This window comes from Triticum dicoccoides, chromosome 4A, assembly GCF_002162155.2.
Source record: "Triticum dicoccoides isolate Atlit2015 ecotype Zavitan chromosome 4A, WEW_v2.0, whole genome shotgun sequence".
Classification (NCBI taxonomy): Eukaryota; Viridiplantae; Streptophyta; class Magnoliopsida; order Poales; family Poaceae; genus Triticum; species Triticum dicoccoides.
Genome location: NC_041386.1, coordinates 12769468 through 12785010, shown reverse-complemented (window position 1 = coordinate 12785010; position 15543 = coordinate 12769468). Strand labels below are relative to the sequence as shown.

The window sequence follows — 15543 nt, the reverse complement described above, 5'->3', positions numbered from 1 at the left end:
TTGCGAGTGGATGGTCAACATGCAACTGGGGGCCACGAATAAACACACACACACACACACACACACCCTAGTTGTGAGTCGATGGGCAACTTGCAACTAGGTGTCCTCAACAAAACACACACCCCCTAGTTGCGAGTCGATGCTTGACATGCAATTGTGGACCCTTGACAAAAAGAGACACACACACACACATACACCCTAGTTGCGAGTTGATGGTCAACTTGCAACTGGGGACCCCTTCACAAAAAGACGCATACACACACCCCTAGTTGCGAGTTGATGGTCAAGTTGCAACTGGGTGTTCTCAAACAAACACACGCCTCCTAGTTGCGAGTTGATGGTCGACATGCAACCGGGGACCCTTGACAAAAAGACACACCCCCTAGTTGTGAGTCGGTTATCGACATGCAACTAGTTACCCTCTACAAACACACACACACACACACACACACACACACACATCCTTAGTTGCGAGTCGATGAGCGGGTTGCAACTGGTTATCAACTACAAGTCGATGAGCGGGTTGCAACTGGTTATCAACTGCGAGTCGATTGTCGGCATGCAATTAGGGACCCTCGACAATTGACACCTAAATAGTCACGAGTAGATAATTGACACCTAGATAGTTGCACCAAAATATCCAACTGCAAAAAACTAGTGGCAAAATGATGATGGAAAAACTAGTGGCGAAACACTTACAAAAAAATTATAATATAGAAAAAAGAATAAAAAACACAGTGACATAACAAAAATATCCAAAGCACACAGACAAGTCATGTCGTCTTCTTCTTTAGATTTCGAAACAAATTAGTGGCGAAACTCTTACAAAAAACTAGTAGCGAAATGATGGTGGAAAAACTAGTGGCGGAACACTTACAAAAAAAATTATAGTGTAGAAAAAAAAGAATAAAAGAACACAGTGACATAACAAAAATTTCCAAAGCACACAGACACGTCAGGTCGTCTTCTTCTTAAGATTTCAAAACAAATAGTGGCGAAACTCTTACAAAAAACTAGTGGCGAAACGATGGTGGAAAAACTAGTGGCGAAACACTAACAAAAAATTTATAGTATAGAAAAAGAAAAGAAAAAAGAACACAGGGCCATAAAAAAAATATCCAGAGCACACAGACAGGTCAGGTCGTCTTCTTCTTCAGATTTCGAAACAAAAACAAATAGAAAAATGGAAGAACAATGGAGGGAACGGGAGAACTGGGGGAGCGGAACAGGTGAAAGGAGAGGGGCGACTCGGGTGGTGGCTAACGTATCGATCTAATGTACTCTTGTACTCTTGGGCTAGACTTCGTATATAGCCCATATCAAACAAAGGAGACGCCGGCCCAACAAAAAAACAAAAAAAAACAATTCCTCTCCGCTGTAGGCCTCCCGGCCCGACAAGAGGATACGAGGATCGATAGTGATGCGGGCAAACACTCGATCAAAACAAAGCAAACAGATCGGACGGCTGGACATTTAGATGTGAGATCACTGAAAAACATCTAGATGTGAATTTTTTTTTGAAGGGAAAGCCTATCGGTGTTTTATTTCACAGTCAAAAGAGTTACATCATTTATTACATAAGGAAGAATTAGTCATTCTGTATCTGGATTATCTGTTATAGTTTTGCCTTGGCTATTGCATTTTCTTTTCTTTTCTTGAGAAGACCTCGGCTGGTTGCATCTTTGCGAATTGGACCGAGAGGAGTCAGCCCATTCCCGTGGCCACACGAGCCCATCGTACTCCCTCTCTCACTCTCTCTCAATAAGACCTAGACGCGGCAGCTCAAAAAACAAAACAAAAAGACTAGACGCGGCGGCGCCCCAATCGAGTTCCGCTGCCGAATGCGCCCCCAAAATCCCTCGACAAAATCCCCAATCCTCAAGGCGCCGAGCCTGCCTCCGCCGCGCCGCCGCCGCCACCGGACGCCGTCGCCGGTGGACAACGCCATGCGCGAGATATTCATGCGCCTACCGGCGGACGAGCCCGGTAGCCTCGTCCCCGCCGCCGCCGTCTGCAGGAGCTGGTTCCGCATCCTCTTCGACGCCGCCTTCGCCCGCGACTACCGCGCGTTCCGGGGGGCGCCGCCCATGCTAGGCTTTCTCCACAACGAAAGCCCTGTGTACAAACGACCCTATTGGGTCTCCCACTTCGTCTCCACCACGGCCTTCAGCCCGCCGGAGTTCGAGGACCTCGAGGAGTACCAAGTCCTCGACTCCCGGCACGGCCTCGTCCTCCTCTACTCCCCTGAAATGGGTGAACACTTTGTTGTCTCCCACCTCCTCACCCATGAGGACTGGGAGATTCACGTTGACCCCAAGTGCCACGGCATCATGCGGTGGGAGGACGACGGCCCCGACGATGCGTCCAAGGGCATACGTTGTAATGCGGCAGTGCTCTGTGACAAGGACCAATGTGACCACCTCGACTGTCACGGCGGTCCTTTCCTCGTCGCCTTGGTGGGCTCCGACAATGCAGAAGGGTCAACGGGCCTCGCTACCGTCTACTCTTCAAAGACTCGTGAGTGGAGCGACGTGATCTCTGTTCATCTTCATGAACCGGATTTAATCTATGAGAGGGCGCACAGTGCTGTTGTGGGAAACAAGGTCTATGTCCCCTGTGTGGAGAGTACCTGTGTCTTGGAGTACGACATTGGTGAGCAAGAACTATCAGTGATCAGTGTGCCATATGAGGACCAGGACGAGAGCCAGCGTTACGTCGACCTCATGGGGGTGGAGGACGGCATGCTGCTGTTTGCGTCTGTGATGAAGCCTAGACTCTATCTATGGTCAATGGAGGCTGGTCCCAACGGAGCTACAGGATGGGCGCGGCGCAGGTTCATCGAGCTTGAACCATTGCTCCCTCGTTCTGTCCTCCTGGACAATTGGACCGTGTCAGCGGTTGGTTTTGTAACACATAGAGTTTGGGAAACTGCTCGACACCCTAAACGGGGTGTGGCTATCTCATTATATATGAGTACCAAAGGGTACAATACAATTACAGATGTGTACAACGGGTCCATGTATAGATATACAATCTAACACCCTTCCTCAATCTTAACTATGCCCCGAAGTACAAAGTAAGTTAAGATTGCGCCTACAGCCTACAAACTGTGGTTGTGGAAGAGGCTTCGTGAAGATGTCAGCAAGTTGATCTTTTGATGAGATGAACTTGATACTGAGGAGCTTCTGTGCAACACGTTCTCGAACAAAGTGATAGTCTACCTCAATGTGTTTCGTCCGAGCATGAAACACTTGATTAGATGAGAGATAGGTAGCACCAATGTTGTCACACCAAAGCACCAAAGAACGAGCAGGAGGGACTCTCAATTCTCTCAACAAGGACTGAACCCATATGATCTCAGCAGTCGCATCAGCAACTGCTTTGTACTCAGCTTCAGTGCTGTTGCGAGAAACCGTAGCCTGCTTACGAGCATTCCAGGCGATCAAATTAGGACCAAGAAACACTGCATATCCCCCCGTGGATCGCCTGTCATCAGGACACCCGGTCCAGTCTGCATCTGAGAAGGCTGAGATCTCATAAGATGGTGCAGGCTGGAGAAGTAAACCATAAGAGGCAGTGAAACAGACATAATGCAGAATGCGTTTCACAGCTGACCAATGAGACGTCCTGTGCGCATGAAGATACTGACAGACACGGTTGACTGCATAAGAGACATCTGGCCTGGTGATAGTAAGATACTGCAGACCACCAACAAGACTACGATACTCGGTAGCATCATCAGGTGAAAGAAGATCTCCATCCAGGGCAGACAATCGATCAGTAGCAGACATCGGAGTGATCGCATGTTTACACTTCAGCATACCAGCACGACGCAATAGATCCAGAGAATACTTCTTCTGAGTAAGATTCAACCCAGCAGAAGATCGTGAGACCTCTAGACCAAGGAAAAAATGCAGAGCACCTAAGTCCTTGACAGCAAAATCCCCACTCAAGGCAGCCACAAGACGATCCGCAGCAGCAGCAGTGGAACTGATGAGGATGATATCATCAACATAAACCAGGAGATACATCGTAACCTCAGGACGCTGAAGAAGGAACAAGGGCGTGTCAGCAGTGGAGGGAAGAAAACCAAGAGCCCGAAGAACAGAGCCGAGACGTGCATGCCACGCACGGGGAGCCTGTTTAAGTCCATATAGCGCCTTAACAAGACGACAAAGATGATGAGGACGTGCAGGATCCACAAACCCCGGTGGCTGACGCATATAAACTTCTTCCTCCAAAACGCCGTGCAGAAAAGCATTCTGCACATCAAGCTGACGAAGAAACCATCCATGGGTAACAGCCAGAGACAGCAGCAAACGAATGGTAGTAGGCTTGATAACTGGACTGAATGTGTCTTCATAGTCAAGACCATACCTCTGTTTGAAACCCTTAGCCACAAACCATGCTTTGTAGCGCTCAATAGAACCATCAGCATGTCTCTTGACTTTAAAAACCCACTTGGAATCAATGATATTAACACCAGATGTCGGGGGAACAAGATGCCATGTGTCATTCTGAAGCAAAGCCTGAAACTCATGTTCCATCGCAGCACGCCAATGAGGTATACCCAGTGCAACTTGAAAATGGCGAGGCTCAGCAGTGGGATCTGCAGCAATATGAGCCATGCAAGCGGCAAGCCACGCAACAGTCCCGTCAGTGTGTTTCTTAGGCTGAAAAACCCCTGTCTGGCTGCGCGTGCGAGGACGAAGAACAGCGGCAGCCGGTTGTGGTGATGTGGCGGGCTCAGCAGATGCGACTGCAGAGGCGAGGCCTCAGCCAGCGAGCCAGCGCCCGAGCCAGCGTCAGGGCCGCCTGGCTCCAGAGAGAGCAGCGGCGTCAGGCCAGGCGTGGCAGGCCGAGCCAGATCCGGCGTTGGACTGGGTGAGGCCAGCCCAGCCGGCGCAGAAGGCCCAGCGGCTGGGCCAGGTGTCGCTGCAGACGACCCAGCCAGGCTAGGCGCGAGCGATGCCCGCGAGGCGGGCGAGGGCGATTCTGGCGAGGCGGGTGAGGGCGGCGCCCGCGGGTCGGGTGAGGGCGAGGGCGGCACCCGCGGGGCGGCTGCACCCGATCTGCATGGGACATCCATATCCACATCCCGCTCCGGATCATCATCATCCGACACCTGTTCATCAAGTAGCTCAAGACGAGCACCACGTCCAATACCTGCAGCATGATTAGGAAGCAACACAGGTGCATTTGCAACATCCACAAATTGATCAGGCACAGGTACGGAAGAGTGGACAGGTGGCATAGGAGTTTCAGAGTTATTCGGAAGTGCATGAAAAGGGAAAACATTCTCATCAAAAACAACGTCACGAGAAATGTAGACGCGATTGGTGGGAACGTGTAGGCATTTGTATCCTTTGTGAAGGGAACTATACCCAAGAAACACACACTTTTTAGACCGAAACTCTAACTTACGCTTGTTGTATGGACGCAAATGGGGCCAACATGCACACCCAAACACTTTGAGAAAAGTGTAATCTAGAATTTCATTGAGCAAGAGTTCAAGAGGAGTTTTCATATTCAAAAGTCGTGAGGGTAGCCTGTTTATCAAGAAACAAGCGGTGGAGAAGGCATCACTCCAAAACCGAAACAGAACGGGGGCATGAGCTAGCAAAGTAAGACCAGTTTCTACAAGATGACGATGCTTACGTTTGGCGGTGCCATTCTGCTGATGTGTATGAGGACAAGACACACGGTGCGAGATCCCAAGCCTGTTGAAAAAAGTGTTGAGGTTGTGATATTCACCCCCCCAGTCGGATTGGACATGAATAATTTTTTGCTTAAGAAGACGCTCAACATGTGCTTGAAACTGAATGAAAACATCGAACACATCAGATTTTCTCTTAATAAGATAAAGCCAAGTAAACCGGTTATAAGAATCAATGAAACTGACATAATAATTACGGCCACTAACGGATATTTGGGCATGACCCCATACATCAGAAAACACAAGCTCAAGAGGATGGTTCACAACACGACTAGACTCTAAAAACGGAAGTTGGTGACTCTTGCCCTGCTGACAGGCATCACAAATTGTTTCAGCAGTTTTATTGGACACAACTGGTAGTTCATGACGATGTAGCACATGACGAACTATAGGAGCAGCAGGGTGACCCAGGCGTGCATGCCAATGTGTAGACGACACGCGAACACCGTTGAACGCCTGAGGAGAAGAGTGCATAGGAGATGTAGGTGGCGCGTCAAGTGCATATAAGCCATGGTGAAGACGACCACTAAGCAGAACGGCCCTCGTGTCCCGATCCTTGATAAAGAAATGAAAAGGGTGAAACTCAGCAAGGACATTATTATCACGAGTAAGTTGAGGAATAGACAACAAACTACGTGTAGCAGTGGGAACACGAAAAACATTAGAAAGATGCAGTTTGCGAAAGTTATGTGTGAGGAGTGAGGCCTGACCAACATGGGAGATGTGCATACCAGCTCCATTGGTTGTGTGCACCTGATCATGACCGCGATATGGTTCCTTGGTGGAAAGCTTGGCCATCTCGTTGGTGAGGTGGTTCGTGGCTCCCGTGTCCATATACCACGTAGGATCGATGGAGTAGGACGGGGTGCGCCCATGATCATGACTCGTCACCGCGGCAGCCTGTTTTTCATTCCCCTTGCCATTGTTACCCAGGTCGAGGAAATCTTGCTTGTAGAGTCGATGGCACCGGGAGGCGATGTGACGCTCAAGGCCACACAGCTGGCAGGCCTGCTGAGCACCACAGCAGGGGCAGCAAGCCACCGGACGGGTGCCGCCAGTGATGGAGGGCGGGGCAGTGCGGGCCTGCGAGGATGAGGCTGCCGGTTTCCCGCCAGGCGATGGTGACGGCTTCTGCGGCTTACCGCGGGTCGCGGCGTTGGCAGAGATGAAGCTCGGGGAGGCACGACGCGCTTTGATGCGCTGCTCACGACCAAGAAGACGTGCATATAGCTCTCGTGGCGGAAGTGGCGCCTCACGACCATGAATATTCTTGACGAGATTGTCATAATCATCATCAAGACCATTGAGCACGTGGGTGCTAAACTCCTCATCTCCAAGAGGCTGACCAATTGAGGCCAATGTGTCCGCGAGACCCGACATCTTGTTAAAGTACTCGGTGATAGAGAGACCATCAAGTTTAGCCTCCCCCAACTCGGTGCGTATGGCATGAGCACGCGCCGTAGACTATGAGGCGAAGCTGCTGTGAAGTGCGACCAAGCATCTTGGGATGTCGCGGCGAAGATGACCAGCGACGACACGCTCGGAGTGAGCGATGACTGGATAGCGGAGAGAATCGCCTGATCCTGAGCCACCCACACATGGTGCGCCGGATGATACGGCGGCGGGCACGGGATGGAGCCATCGACGTACCCCTCCAGGTAGCGGCTGCGAAGGAGGGGTAGCACCTGAGCCCGCCAGGACAAATAATTATCCGGCATGAGCTTCACCGGAAGGAGGTGTGAGAAGTAAAACGACGTCGGTGCGGTCATGTGATCCGCATGAGGCTGTGCCGGTGGCGCGTAGCAGCCCATCATCGGGTCCGTCTCCGGGTTGGGGGCGAGCGCCAGTTGCGCACCAGTGTACGGAGACGCGGAGTAGGCGCCTACAGGGGCGGAGCCAACACCCGAGCCAGCCGGAGCTCCGGGGGGCACAGATGGCGCAGCCCTGTGAAGCAGTGCAGACGGCTGCACACCGTAGGGCTGGGGATGTGATGCCCCAGTGCAGCCAGACGCCGGCGAAGCGCCATAGGGCAGCGGCCAGGCGGACGAGGATGGAGGCGCGGCGCCGAGGGTTGAGGCAGGGGCGCCGAACCAAGGGGCTCCATAGAGCAGCGACGACGGAGGCGCGGCGCCGAGTGGTGAGGTAGGGGCACCATACGGAGGTGCAGGGCCGCGGAACCCCGGCGGCCCAGCGGCAACGGCTGAGGAGAACCCGCCAGATGGGATCGGCGGGGGCAGGTCGCCCGTCCCGCTCGACCCGATCGGGGAGGCTGCGGGCGGCTGCCGCCAGGGCGTAGCCAGCGGGCGGGAGGCCATGAAAGGCGACGAGGAAGCGAGCGTTGGGGCCGACGCGGCGTCAGCGATGGCAGAGGCCGAGGAGTCGGCGGTGGCAGGGGCCGAGGCGGCGGCGGCGGCGTGAGGGGCAGCAGAAGACATCGAAACCCTAAACTGATACCATGTAACACATAGAGTTTGGGAAACTGCTCGACACCCTAAACGGGGTGTGGCTATCTCATTATATAGGAGTATCAAAGGGTACAATACAATTACAGATGTGTACAACGGGTCCACGTATAGATATACAATCCAACAGGTTTTGCGGAAGGTGTCGGTGTCATCTTCGTGAGCACACAATCTGGGTTGTACACAATTGAGCTCAGTTCAAGACGATGCAACCACGTAAATGTAGAGGGACACATCAAAAAGGCCATGCCCTACATGAGCTTCTACATTGGAGGTACAGACTAGCAAACACTGAACACACCACTTACTTAGATTACAGTGTTTTTGCTTGTAGCTTAGATTGTTGAATAATTTAAGTCTAAGAGCTCCCAATGTTGTATGTGATTCCTAAATGTTGATGCCTATGCACAGTCTTTTCTTTCAAGTTTTCTGCAAAACTAGATGGATATCTGTATGTAGGTCTGCTCGGGTTTTTTTCTTCCGGTTTTTGGGTGATCTGTAGAGATGTAGGAACCCATCCTTTGTGCTGTTATACTATTCAGGTGTTGAGGCGTGCTGCAGACCTGGGTGATTGTAGGCAACAGTAGCTTGTGATTTTTCATTCCATGTTGTCTTTGTGTTGAACTGTTGATACAAGCCAGAGAACAAATTCAGTAGCTGTGAGGAATTGGCAGATTAACTAGCAACTGACAAGTTAATTTCACGGTGAATGTATAGTTGGTGATTTATGATTCGTTGGCTTCACTAGTATATATGTTGCGATGTTTCGGCTTTACAAGCCGGTTAACCTTAGTCAAAGATTTGCTCGTCAGGTCCTAAGGGCAACTCTAGCACAGTCATTATGTCCACCGAACTGCATAATAACTGCCATATGGAGCACAAAACCACAAAAAAAAAAACAGCTCTAATAGAGTAGCCATCCACAACTCAATCGACATATTTTTGGGAGCTCCCTCCATAAAATGGCCTCCCAGCCTCCATATTTGGATGCCATGGTGGCCTTGTTTGAAGCTCGCTCCAAAGCCAACTACCAGCGGGGGAAGGAGTTTCATCTTCCTCCTCCTTGCACCCCGGCCAGGTTTTGAAGCTCCCTACGGCCAGTACATGCACCACCGCTCACAGATAATCTACGGCGAGGGAGGGACCGATCGCTGACCACCTGTCATATTAATGGCGCAGCTGCTCTCTTGGATTCCTGTGGCGGCCCGTCGGATGGTCGCCATGCGGCGTCATCTCTTGGCTTCCTTCTGAGTCCGGGAGGTGTGTGAGCAGCACGGCCACGTGTTCCTCATCGGGAAGCATGTCCCTTGATGGCCACCCGCCTCCCCATCTGCCCCCTTAATGGTGCCCGTGGCGGTCTATAGGAGACCAGCGCCCTCCCCTCTCTAGCTTATCCTTTCCACTCTCCAGTGCCCCCTAGTTCCCTTTCGCCCGCCTGCAATCCACCACTTCCTCGGCAATGGAGCAGCGGAAGGAGCTCCCCCTCATCTTCAATTTTGGAGTTATTTACCCAAAACCATCACACTTGGGGCTAGGGTAACAGCTTGGTACCACATATGAGCCAGGGCACAAAGAACCACCAAATTTGCGCCTAATGACTAACGCGAAGCACTGATTGTCTCATTTACTCACGAAAACAACGAAACCAACAGGTCGCGTCCACCGGCCGGGTTGATGTGCCATGCCTTCATGGATAATTTGGTGAGGTGGCCAAAGGCCCCACCTGCCGTCCTCTCATCTGTTCCACTCTCCTCCTCCCCTCTCTCTCTCCCCCAAATCCTCTCTCTCCTTGCCCCATGGCCGCGTGGTCGTCCGACAGGTCCTTCATCGGCAAGCTGTAGGAAGGAGCACGAGATTCTCGCTGTGCTCGTCCCACTGCCTCCCCTGCTCTAGCAGATGCGGTGTCGTGCCGCTCCGTCGAGAGGCGCTAGTCAATTGGCCAGATGCAGACATGGGAGGGAGCGGCGGTGCCGTGCCACGTCGGCGAGCTGTAGGAGGGAGCTCGCTGGAGTGACTGGTGTGGCCGCCAGAGGAGGCGCTCAACGGCGGCGAGGTGCGCGGGTAGGGCCACGCGAGGGTATGACTATAGGCGTGCGTCCGTGCGACCGAGGTTAGCCATGGCCTCGGGCCTCGGGCATGAGTGGGACGAGCGGCTGCCGGATCTCGCGGGAGTGGTGCGGGGCTAGCTTGAGCAGGGGCTCGTCTGCCATGGCCATGGAGCTCCCGGCTCGCACGGGCGCAGATGGCTCGGGTGTCCACATCGACAGGAGCAACATCGGCCTTTGAGGACTCACAGTGCCCGTCCCCCCACCACCATGGTGCTCGCCGCTGAATCGCCAGTGCTCGATGTAATGCCCCATAGAAAGACAAATAGGAAAAAGATGATCATGTAGTCATTGACATGCGGGGTCCGCGTCTCATTTGCCACCTCAGTTGTTTAATGCTTTTTTTTGTGCTTGGTCTTTGCCATGTCAGCCCGACCGGTGGGCCCGCCGTAGGTTTCGTTGTTTTCATGAGTAAATGAGACAATCAGTGCTTCGCGTTAGTCGGTAGGTGCAAATTCGATGGTTCTTTGTGCCCTAGCTTATTTATGGTACCAAGTTGTTACTCTAGCCCCAAGTGTGGTGGTTTTGAATAAATAACTCTCAATTTTAAGATGAGGAGAAGCGGAAGAAGCCGGATCCCCTGGCTCCCTTTTGGAACTTGTACGACATGGCCATGGACGAGGGTCGGAAGTAGGACACGAAAAGGGAGCGGCGGATTTGGAACCACGCGCCCGCCCTACCAACGCATGGCCGTCCTGGAACGAGTGCGCCGAGGCCCTTTTCCGGGCCAGCGAAGCCCGCAATGCCGTGACGCATGGCCGGACTGGGACGACGCTGTCGAGGCTAGTTTCTGGGCCATTGAGACCCACATTCCATGCCGCCCCCACTCGGGAGTCCAGCCGTGGCCGCAACTGGTTAGCTACTTAGTTTAATTAATAACTAGTTGTTCTATGAATGTGAGTCGCAGTGTAACTTATTTTCTGCCGGAATGAAATCAATGCTTCAAGTGACGAGGAGTAAGAGATTTAGGTCTATGGTCATTTTTTGATTATATGGAGCATTTGGAGAGAAAGAAACAGCAGGGTTTTTGACAGAAACTTTACCCATGTTCAGCAATTGTTCGATCAGATCATGGCTGATGCTAGACAGTGGCGGTAGCTAGTTCTGACCACTTTCCTTCGTAGATGATCAGGTCGGTTGCTGGGCCATCTTGCTTGTTCTTTCAGTCTTTTGGTCATTTTTGAGTCAGAATGCAAACCTGGTTGTATCTCTCCTTCTCTTAATATAATACATGCAGTCCTCTTGCATGGTTCAGAAAGGAAAAGATTGGCTAGGGCAGTTTGCTGTGATCAGAGCTTTGCCGTGAGCCAAGAGATCTCAGGCACCCAACCCAAACCTCCTTGGGGTGTTTTGGATAGGATAATCTAGTCCCATGTATGCACTAGGCACTTGCCAGCGAGCCTGCCCAAATTAATGAGATAATTTCATTAGTGTGTACCTCCAATATTGCAGTAGTTCCAGGTCGAATCATGTTGTGTTAGACTGTATATACGTAGCCTCTGTATATCTGTATTGTAACATTGTATTATACCCTTTGGGTACCTCTATATAATGAGATAGCCACACCCCAGGTTAGGAATGTTGAGCAGTTCCCAAATCATATGTTTAACATGGTATCAGTTTAGGTTACGATGTCTTCCGCTGCCGCCGTCACCGCCGCCGTCGCACCGGTTTTGGTTCCTCCCGCCGCCGCCGCGGTGCCGGCTCTCGCTACTGCCTCGCCGTTTCTTGCCTCGCAGCCTCTCGCGATGGCCCATGGTGTCTCGTCGTCGCCTCGCTCCCCGATCGGATCGGGAGACCGCGGCGCCACCCCGATCGGTGCTCCCTCTGGCGTTGCTCCTCCCGCGGGCGGCCTTCCCGCGATCCATGGTGGGCCGCCGCCGCCGTCGTCTTGGCCGGCGCTGCCCCAACCCTATGGCGCGCCGCCCCTGCAGCAGCCCTACGGCGCCCCACCACCTCACTCCTACTATGGCGTGCCGCCGCCGCAACCCTACTCGGCGCCCGCGCCACCTCAACCCTACCTGGCGTCTTCCCTGCACCTGCACGGAGCTGCGGCTGCATCGCCGCCCGCGGCTCGGCCGCAGCCGACCACGGTGCCCTCGCGACACCCTACCACGGTGCCCCTGCGGCACCCTACGGCGCCCCCGCGACACACTATGGTGCTCCCAGGGCGGCGTCCCCCGGCTCCTACCCGCCCTACCCGGTGTATCCCGTGCATCCTAGGGCGGCCTCGTCAATGGGCCTGTATGCATCGCCGCATGCCCATGTTGATTCGGCCACGGTGCCTGCGCCGTTCTACTTCTCGCATCTGCTGCCGGTGAAGCTCGCGCCGGACAACTACCTGTCCTGGCGTGCCCAGGTGCTCCCTCTTCTGCGGAGTCGCTATCTGGAGGGCTACGTTGACGGATCCACCCCGTGTCCGCCCCCTCATCACCCGGCGTACCACACCTGGGTGGCTCAGGTTCAGGCCATCCTCTCCGCCATTCAGTCCTCGCTCATCCCGAGCATCTCGTCGCTGGTCATCTTCGCCGCTACGTCCCGAGAGGCGTGGGCGGTGCTTCACACCAGTTTTGCCTCTCAGTCTCAGGCGCGTGCTCACTCTATACGCACCGAGCTGGGTGAGACGAAGCTTGGTGACCTCAGCATCACCGACTACTTCAACAAGATGCGGGGTCTCGCCGACACGTTGGCCTCAGTTGGCCAGTCGCTGCAGGATGAGGAGTTCAACACCTTCGTGCTTAATGGCTTGATGATGATTATGACAATCTCATCGAAAATGTTCATGGCTGTGATGACCCGCTTCCACCTCGTGAGCTCTATGCACGTCTGCTTGGCCGTGAGCAGCGCATTAAGGCGCACCGAGCCTCCCCCAGTTTTGCCTCCGCCAATGCCGCAACTCGTGGCAAGCCCCAACGGTCATCATCTTCAGGAGGCAGACCGGCGCTGCCTTCACAACCGGCCTCGCGGGGCAGTGCTCCGACCATCATAGGTGGTAACCGGCCGGTGGCGTGTTGTTCTTCTTGTGGTGCCCAACAGGCCTGCCAGTTGTGTGGTCTTGAGCGCCACATTGCCTCTCGCTGCCATCGTCGCTACAAACAAGATTTTCTGGGCCTCGGCAACAACGGCAAAGGGAATGACAAGCAAGCCACCACTGCCGTGACGAGTCATGATCATGGCCGTACTCCGTCTTACTCCGTTGATCCTACATGGTACATGGACACTGGAGCTACCAACCACCTCACCGGGGAGATGGGTAAGCTCTCCACTCAGGAGCCATATCGTGATCATGATCAGGTGCACACCGCCAGTGGAGCAGGTATGCGCATCTCCCATGTTGGTCAGGCCTCTCTCCTTGCACACAATTTTCGCACATTACATCTCTCTAATGTCCTTCGTGTTCCTTCTGCTACGCGTAGTTTATTGTCTATTCCTCAACTTACTCGTGATAATAATGTCCTTGCTGAGTTTCACCCTTTTCGTTTCTTTATCAAGGATCGGGACACGAGGGCCGTTCTGCTTAGCGGTCGTCTTCGCCATGGCCTGTATGCACTTGATGCGCCATGTCCACCTTCCATGCTGTCCTCTCCTCAGGTGTTCAGTGGTGTTCGTGTGTCATCTACACACTGGCATGCGCGCCTTGGTCACCCGGCGGCTCCCATAGTTCGACATGTTTTGCATCCTCATGATCTTCCAATTGTGTCCAATAAAACCGCTGAAACTATTTGTGATGCCTGTCAGCTGGGCAAGAGTCATCAACTTGCTTTTTCAGAGTCTAGTCGTGTTGTGGAACATCCTCTTGAGCTTGTTTTCTCTGATGTATGGGGTCATGCCCAGACATCCGTTAGTGGTCACAATTATTATGTCAGTTTTATTGATGCTTACAACCGTTTTACTTGGTTATATCTTATTAAACGTAAGTCTGATGTGTTCGATGTCTTCATTCAGTTTCAAGCACACGTTGAGCGTCTTCTTAAGCAGAAAATCATCCATGTCCAATCCGACTGGGGGGGGGGGGTGAATACCACAACCTCAACTCGTTTTTTAACAAACTTGGGATTTCGCACCACGTGTCATGTCCTCATACACATCAGCAGAATGGTACTGCCGAGCGTAAGCATCGCCATCTTGTTGAAACTGGTCTAACCTTGCTCGCTCATGCCTCCGTCCCATTTCGGTTCTGGAGTGATGCTTTCTCCACAGCTTGTTTTCTCATAAACAGGCTTCCCTCGAGACTTCTGAAAATGCAAACCCCTCTTGAACTTCTGCTTAATGAGACTCCAGACTACACTTTTTTCAAAGTGTTCGGTTGTGCATGTTGGCCTCACTTGTGTCCTTACAACAAACGCAAGCTAGAGTTTCGGTCTAAGAAGTGTGTTTTTCTCGGGTATAGTTCTCTTCACAAAGGGTACAAGTGCTTGCATGTTCCTACCAACCGCGTCTACATCTCTCGTGACGTAGTATTTGATGAAAATGTTTTCCATTTTCGTGCACTTCTGACTAACCGTACCACTTCTACACCACCGGTGCCTGTGTCCACACCTACGCCTGATCAATTTGTGGATGTTGCATATGCCCCTTCGTTACTCCCTAATCATGCTGCAGGTATTGGACGCGGTGCCCGACTCAAGCTACTTGATGAACATGTCACCGATGAGCTCCCTGGTAGGGACGTGCATGTGCCATGCATGACGGGTGACACCCGCCAACCCGTCACCGTCTCGCCTGCTTCGCGGGCGCCGGGTCAGCCTGGCTCCACGCTGGCCCCACGGGCGCTAGGCTCGCCAGCGCCAGCCTCGCCTGGCTCGCTTGCCTCGTCAGCACCAGTGGCCTCGTCAGCGCCCGCTTCGCCCAGCGCGCACGCCTCGGCAGCGCCAGCCTCGCATGGCTCGTCCGGGCCACTGGCGGGTCTCTCGCCCGTGCCGGCTGCTGCCGCCAGCCCGGAGGCCCCGTCACCTGCTCCGGCCCGGTCCGCCTCTGCGCTAGGGTCGCCGACCAGCCCTGCCTCGGTCACTGGCGTGCCTGACTCGTCCGACTCGGTGCTGGCCTCGTCAACATCCTCTGCTGCACCGACTTCGCCAGTTGAACCTGCTGTCACTCTTCGTCCTCGCACACGGAGCCAGTCTGGTGTCTTTCGTCCAAAGAAGCAGAGGATGGCACGGTTGCGTGGCTTGCTGCGTGCATGGCTCACATTGCTGGTGATCCCACTGCAGAGCCTCGTCACTTTCAGGCTGCACTGAGTATTCCTCATTGGCGTGCTGCA

The 15543-nt window shown here is 53.3% G+C and overlaps 1 protein-coding gene across 1 annotated transcript; it reads left to right on the top strand.

Annotated features, from left to right (window-relative positions):
• The first annotated feature begins 1841 nt into the window (after positions 1–1841).
• Positions 1842–8749, top strand: LOC119283355. The gene is made up of 3 exons (XM_037562934.1): positions 1842–2901; positions 8309–8452; positions 8721–8749. The coding sequence occupies exons 1-3, from the start codon at positions 1842–1844 to the stop codon at positions 8747–8749; spliced, it is 1233 nt and encodes a 410-aa protein (XP_037418831.1).
• Positions 8750–15543: the final 6794 nt, after the last annotated feature.